The sequence below is a fragment of the Balaenoptera acutorostrata genome, chromosome X, assembly GCF_949987535.1.
Source record: "Balaenoptera acutorostrata chromosome X, mBalAcu1.1, whole genome shotgun sequence".
Classification (NCBI taxonomy): domain Eukaryota; kingdom Metazoa; phylum Chordata; class Mammalia; order Artiodactyla; family Balaenopteridae; genus Balaenoptera; species Balaenoptera acutorostrata.
In genome coordinates, this window is record NC_080085.1 from 47,170,327 (window position 1) to 47,178,142 (window position 7,816).

General features: G+C 46.1%; 1 protein-coding gene across 1 annotated transcript; it reads right to left on the minus strand.

Moving 5' to 3' along the window:
- Nucleotides 1-1,821: 1,821 nt before the first annotated feature.
- MAGEH1 (MAGE family member H1) lies at nucleotides 1,822-3,247 on the minus strand. Its single transcript, XM_007184237.2, has one exon. The coding sequence runs from the start codon at nucleotides 3,006-3,008 to the stop codon at nucleotides 2,349-2,351; it is 660 nt and encodes a 219-aa protein (XP_007184299.2). The 5' UTR covers nucleotides 3,009-3,247; the 3' UTR covers nucleotides 1,822-2,348.
- Nucleotides 3,248-7,816: the final 4,569 nt, after the last annotated feature.

The following is a 7,816-nucleotide window of genomic DNA, read 5'->3' on the forward strand; positions in this document are numbered from 1 at the left end:
CACTCTGGATTTGCTGGGAATGGACATGGGGTCTTGTCTAGGATCTGTCACTTGCCACCCCGGTGGCTCTAGACCAGAAAGTCACTCAGTAATCTGAACCTCAGATTCATACCTTGTCTACCTCTGGAGCGGGTATGGACAAATATGGCTCCTCCAGGGCCAGAAACATGCCTTCTGATCTTCCGCAGCCCCAGTGTCTGTCACACTGCCTGAATCATAGAAGGTCCCACTATTTTCTTGTTTGCTCAATGATTTTGGAGCTGCTGAGGGGTCATGTTTCCTACTTTTGTTTGAAGCCTCCTTTGGCTGCAGGCTGATGTCTATGGGTCCCTGGGCCTTTGCCAGAAAGTCATTTGCTAGCTTACCCTGGCCCCAGTGACTTTGCCTGGCACCCAGGTGGAAGCAGGGTAAGACTGCCTGGGGGCAAAGAAAGAAGAAGGTGCCCTGGCCACTCTTTTGTGTGTGACAGCTGCTCCCTCTGAGACCCAGGAGGCTAGATGAGGCACTGATCCCTATTAGGGGACTTAGTTCTTACAGTGTTTAGCTCTCGGGATAAGTGTGGTCGGCTTTGGGGGTGGCCAACCTTCTAATGCGTGTTCTCTGCCTGTAGCCGATTTGAATATGAGGGATGACTCCCACCTCTCCAGATGTGCCACAGGGCAAGGTAGAGGATTCAGAAGCCCCTGGTGATAGAATGGATGGGAAGAGCATTGAGCTCCTTGGTACAATGAGGAAAGAAAGTGTAAAAGTTCCTGGAGGTGGGAAGAAACCTGATACCACAAGACTTCATACACCATGGGCCACCATGCCAGGTAGCCCTCTGGACTTAAATACACTGGCTGAAGGAGAGAGTCAAAGTGCTAATTCTGCCCTACCTGCCTCCCACCCCCCACCCCGATACACACACACTTTAAAGCAATTTGTGCACCCTAACAAGACAGTTCCTGAGAGAGGTGCCGGTTTACCTTTCAGAGATACCACAGGTCGACTCCTCTCTCCGGTTCCTCCAGGAGGCTCTGCTTTTATGGAGCCTTTTTCTTTTCATTATTCCGGGATTATCGTTATTATTAACCATTTTTGTTCTCATTAAAATTAGTCGTAACTACCGCCCTTTGAGACTCTAGCCCCTGTTCCCCTCTTCCCCACCTCATTCCTTTTTCTCCACTTTCCACTTGACATGACCCTAATACTTCAGTAAAGAATTTGTTTCTTCCCTAATGTCCATGCTGCCTTTAGTGCCTCAAGCTACTCCCTTCCCCATCTCCAATATTACTTTCAGACCTCACGTTGTCACTAACCAAGAATTTCCTGACAGTCCCGTCTTTTTAATTTCTGTAGTACCCTACAATGTCCTTTTGCCTGCAACCGACCCTCTCCCCTGTCCTCCTCTCAAGCTGATTTAACTGCATTTTCTATTTCCACAGCACCCTGTGATGCTCCCTTCCCTTTGCCAATGCCCCATCCTCCAAGCTGGGTCACGTTTCCAAAAAATACCTAATACATACTATGTTCATAGTATGCTCTGATGTCCCTTTCAAATCCCCCCAACCTTATTTAAGCATCTCTTGGATTTTCATAGCACCCTATGATGCCCTCTTTCCTGTCCCACCCTCCAAGACAGGTCACATAAGCTTTTCTACATTTTCTTGGCACCCCATGCTCACTCCCTATTACAGCATTTACCACACTGCCAGTTTACATATTTGTCTCTCTCACATAATCTAGAACATTCTTTAGAGCTGAGCGCTGTGTCTGAGGAGTATCCCCAGAACCTAGATTGGTGCCTCACACATAAGTGGTGGTCAATAAATGGACAAGATGTCCTCATCATTAAGCTTTTATTTTTTTCTATATTCTGCAGTAACTAAGCAAAATCAAGGTAGTTGTAAATTTTCTTTACACAACAGCAGACACAAAGGTTTTCAGAATGGCAAGACATAAAAGAATTTTCCCATCCTTCTCTCACATTTTACTGGTTATTTCAAACTTTTAAGAACAGCCTATTTTAATGATATAAAATATGTATCAGATCACAGAATATGATGCAAAGACTTCATTTTATAACATTAGCAAAACTGTTATACTAAATATCAATGACGGAAAAAAATATATCTTCTTCAACGTTATTTTAAAACATATTATGACCTTAATCAACACTGTATTAAAATGAATAAAATTTACAATATTCAAAGTAAACGTTCTGTTTCTCAAACAATTAGCACTGATCACAAATACCAAATATAGTGCCCCACTCCCCATTACATTCAACTAAGGACCCAGATGATCTACTCTTTCGGGTACCTTTGAAGCTCTTTCCAATCCCCCTCAAGTGTGTGCTGCATATTTCCCTAAGGGGCAGAATAACCCCTAGCACCTGAATTGAGGATAGCCTCAACTTCTGCATCATCATCAGAATCCCAATCGTAATTACATGGCCAGTCCTTGGAGCATCGGTTACGCACCCTTGCCACAAAATGCATGACTTTCAGCTTGCTTGATTCCACGTGTGCTCGAGGTCCCCAGAAGAACTCGTACTCCACAGGACTGCTACGGGGCACCGGCTTATAAATCAGGTACCCTCTGCGCACAAACTCTTCTGTAACGACCTTCTTTGGATCTCCAAAGATGCTGTGCTGCCGGCCAGGCTGCATCCCCAACTTTCCCAGCACTTTCCAGACCAGGGCCTCCTTGGCGCTGTTGCCCATGATGAAGATGAGGGCTAATATAGACATCAGGAGACTTTTCTTGGTGCCTTGAAAATTGCTCCTGGCTACCGAGGGCTTCTGAGCTAGAGCAGTGCTCGAGGCTTCCTCGGGAGTGGTGGAGGCCTCCTCTGGAGTGCTTGGGTCTTCCTGTGGGCCGCTCAGGTCGTCCTCGGGGGTGCTCGGGACCAAAGAGGCGGCCATCGGGGTCTCAGAGGTTTCTGAGGCCTGTATCTTACGATTGTTGCGGTTCTCTTCTGCGGCCCTTGCGTTACGGCGACGCCGACTCTTTCGTCCCCGTGGCATATCTTCTGCTAGGGGCACGGAGCCTATAGCAATCCTAGGGAAAGATGACTGTAACCTCTGCAGAAAAAAGCTATCTCTACTTTAAAAAGTGGCCGCCGCTGAAGCCACCAACGTCAATAGAGTCTTTGCAACAAGCGAGACGTTTTCAGCTACAAAGCAAACACCCACGTAAGCCGACATGCACTAGCAGCCGCCCCCAGCACTCGCCCCAGCAGCAAAGCACAAGAATGCAGGGCTGAATTGACTCCGCCTCACCTGCCACGCAATCCCCAAATTCCAAAAGGAAGTGGGCGGTTCCTACAGACAGACTTCCGCTGTCAGATAGAAGAACGGACAGGCCTAAGCAGGGGTGGTACTAGGGGAGAAATGACGGCTTGGGATTGGCAAGGACAGGTGTACATAAAGAAGAAATAAATAGTATAGGGTTCCTGCATTTTTCAGTCTAGTACAAGATTGGCTGGCGGGTCTTGGGAAAGAGTGGGTGTCTACTCTACTCCCAGACTGGGAGTGTGTTTGAGACCATGGGGGAGGGACAGGAGTGTATTCTTAGAAGGAATTAGCTGGTCCCAGCTCTCCTTTCCTGTCTTGGCTTTCACAGCATATTCATTCACTCACCTTGTTCTCAGAAGGTGGCTCTGTGTATACTGATTAATTCCAGGGCCCGCATAGGGCTGTGGCCTGTGTGCTGGGTGATGAGAGGAGATGGGACTGCAAAAACGAACAGTGTGCAGAGGTGCAGAGCCTTTAAAATGTTATATATTCACGAGATTATTAAGCAGGGCACTGACTGGATCAGACTTGGCATTTGTACAGCCTCACAGAGGAGCAGACTATTGTCTGACAGGTCATTTAGGAAGCAATTAGAATAAGAAGCAAGAGGGAATGAAAGTGAGCCTTAAGGTGGTTGCCATGGGGATGGAGAGGCAGAAAGACATTTTAAGGGTGATCACTGACAGGCTTTAGAGACTGATTGGATGGAAGTGGTGAATAAGGAGTGGGTGGTAGAGTGCAGGTTGGCTCCAAGGTTTCTTGGCTCCAGTCTACCTGAATACCGGATTTATTTTGCTTCTTTCTTTCATTCTGTAATCCGAATATAATTCATAGCATACTATGAACTTTATCCACTCCAGGTCTTGGCTCACTGTTTCCTCTGCGTGAAATGCCTTTCCTCTCATCTCCAATTACCTAAATTCCAACTGCTTGCTCAGAGGCCTCTTCCTCCCTGAAGCTCTTCTTGGTCGGCACAAAAGTGTAATGAGCCCATTTTTGTTCCCCATTTTTTGCTTTCTATAGCAAGCACTCCGTATCTTTCTTACGTCATTCCAAAGATACTATTTTGCACAAGTCACTTCACCTCTCTGAGCCTCCATTTCCTCATCTATAGAGTGGAGTTAATTAAAGTACCAGTGGTCTCATAGGGTGGTGAGAATTAAATGAGATAATAAATAAAAAGCACGCATCACACAGAAAGCACAGCTGCTGCCTCTCTCAAGGTGTTTCAAGCAGTGTGTGAGAGTGGCATTTAATACATAAATGCACTTTGAAGGAATACATGAAATGGAAGATTTTGCGCATGTTTTTAAAAGCAAGTGAATGCTTCCTACCTGCTTGGCTGGAAGAGATGAAATGTTTGTTTGACAGGATTTCAGATTGTAATCCCAAAGAGGGAAGGGACCCTGTCTCTCCCCTTGATGTCTCCTAGCCCTTGGTAGAGTTGCTGGAATAGGATATGTCTACACCCAGTGAATAAGTTCTGGGCTGGGAAAGTGTGTCCCGTTTAGAAAGCAGAATTGCCAGCTGAATCACCCAACAAGGCCCAGTCCTCTGTACACGTGTAGAAAGGGAATGCCTGGTACTGAGGAACTCAGTATGAGCGTTGAACTGAGACATGGGAACATGAGTTCTGGCCCAGCCCCTGTCATTTACAAGCTCTTGACCTTGATGAGTTTAACCTAACATCTGTGTCCTGTGATTTATCCTCTGAACAAGCAGAAAAGGCTAATCCCTCTTGCCCTGTATGCCAGGCTTCTTGTGAGGCTCTCTGCAAGTCCAACAGCACATACCGGCAACCCTGAGTTAGAGCAGGTTCCTCTGAGTTCAGTTGTTTCTTGTTTGTATGTCTTGTGTTTGCTGTTTGGGAATCTGTGTGACTAGAGGAATGCAAAATCACCCATATTGTTTCCAAAAGCTTCTCCTTTCTGATGGCATTTTATGGGAATGCAATCCAGCAAACTAATTTTCTTCCCAGGGGTTACTTTCTAACTCAAGTTTTCTTTATACCCAGAGCCTACCAAGACCTCCTGTCGGTGAAGCCTCACCATAAATGAACTTGGGGTAGTGTATGCTTGTTGCTGCATTACCTTCTGTCCACCAACCAGCTGACTGAGGAGGGGGTGCCATTTCCCTGTCACTCCATTCATCTTAGTGAACCTTTGCTCCAACCCACAACAAGGACGAGGCAGCTCTGCATAGCACCCAGGAAGATCAGAGCCTATCCTTAAGCAGTGTACAACCTAGGGCTGTGGCTCTCAACAGATTTCCTCAAAGGAGTAATCAGGAACAGGCTTTAGGTCGTGAGCTACTCTCAGTGTTCCCAAAAGCTTAACAGAAATCACATTTATGTAAGACAGGCCACGGAGGTTATTAGTCAAGAAACGCAGTGTTTTTAATAGCAAGAATATTGCCAGGCATGATAGTAACAGGAGGAAATCATAAAACCATGCCTTGGGACATTGTGGACCACAGGTCTGTCTAGCGTAAGTAGGACATGACAAAGGAAGGGCAGCTGACTTGTGAGGGCCTGAGAAGTACAAAGAGAGGAGGGAAACTAACATTGCTGTGGTAGGCTATGTGCCTAAACTACCTCCAAACTGGAATCTTTACAACCACCTTCAATCACCAGTGAAGCTAGAGAGAGATTACCTCTCTTGCCCAAGATCATAGTACTGCTGTTGAATGTCAGTATTGGGGCTCACATCTCCAGATTTCTAAGCTCCACCTTCTGCCATCGCACACCTCACAGCTGCTCCAACTGAGTGCACATTTGGTGGTGCAAGGAGGCTTAACGTGGAAGGGAGTGTTCTTGCTCCCTTGGGATAGGAGCAGAAGGGAAAGAGATGAGAAAAGGGACAGATGTGTAGAAGGGCAAGGCAAGGATCCTTACTCACCTTACTAGGTTTTCCATACTTGGCTCTGCCCCTTCCAAGCTGTGTCAAGTCCAGCATGTTATTTAACCTTTCTAAGCCTCAGTTTCTCCATCTGTGAATAAGCATACCATAGTGGTGTTGTGAAGATTAAAGGGAAATATCTCATGCAAGATGAGGTAGGTTGAAAATGTCCCCCCAGTTCTCAAAGATGTCCACACCCCTATCCCCAGAATCTGTGAATATGCTACCTTATATGGCAAAGGGGAATTTTGCAGGTGTGATTAAGTTCAGGATCTTTAGAGGAGGATTATCCTGGACTATCTGGGCGGGCCCAAGGTAAACAGAGAGTCCCTATAGAAGGGGGAGAGTAGAGTTAGATTCAGTGAAAGGTGTAAGGATGGAAGCAGAGATCAAAGAGGAGAGAAGATGCTACATTGCTGGCCTTGTAGATGGAGGAAGAGGGTATGAGCCCAGGAAAGTAGGGTGCCTCTAGAAGCTGGAGAAGACAAGGAAATGGATTCTCCCCTTGAGCCTCCAGGAGGAACACAGACCTGCAGGCACATTTTAGACTTCTGACCCCCAGAACTGTAAAAGATTAAATTTGATTGCCTTAAGCCACTAAATTCGTGGTAATTTGTTACATCAGCAGAAGGAAACTAATACACAAGTCATATGTGTGCCTCACTCATGGGGAGTGCCTAATGAATAAGAACTGTGACTACCCGTTGAGGTGAATTTATATTATTGTCATATTTTCAGTGAAAGTACTGGGAGGAACTGGGGAGGGATACGAGACTGGGCTGGATACCTTGGCAACAATTCTTGTGGGTGTTGATGCACCTTGTTCTTCTCTGGGGCTGTCTACTAACCCCCCTATCCCAGGCACTGTCCTGGTTATATGACCAAGTTTCCTTAGGCATTGCTCTTACCTGGGCAGACATTGCCAAAGCCACCACCTGGTCATAAGTGCTGCGGGTGGGATAGAGAGGGAAATACAGGGGTCAATCCACACTACTCCGACCGCTGTAACTAATCATCTTTCAGTTGTCTGTAGGCCCTGTTCTGATTCCAGCAAGCACCTCCCGAGGGCACAGAGCACCCTTGGGCCAGTCTCTCCATTTGCAACAACGCTTGCACAGACTGTGGGCCACCGCTACTTGAACAAGTGAGTCTGACCCTATCTGATGTCCCCCATTCAGGGGCTGGGCTCCTCACTATTTCTGGTCTGTTGAAGAATCATTGCTCTGAATCATTTCACACTGCAGGCATGGACTTATTTTACAGTTTCCAAGAATTAGGGTATTGCAAGGAGGTCTATAGCATGTGCACTCCTACAGTCATGAAACAAAAGCCATGTGATTACTTTTGAGGATCGTTTGCTGGGTTTGAGAATAGAATATTTTTACTGCAAATTAATCACAAACATAGGGACAAGAATAAAATTAATATTACAAACACCTGCATAACCAGTGCCCTGCTGTGTCAAATTTAAAAATTAGACCCTACCTTGGCCTAACCTTTACATTACAGATATGGTAAAACCCTCTGTTTACCTCTTCCCAGATCCACACCACTCTCTCCTTCTTCAGTGGCATCTGCTATCATGAATTCAGTAACTATTATACCCAGGACAAGTTGTACATATTTGCTACCTATTTCTGT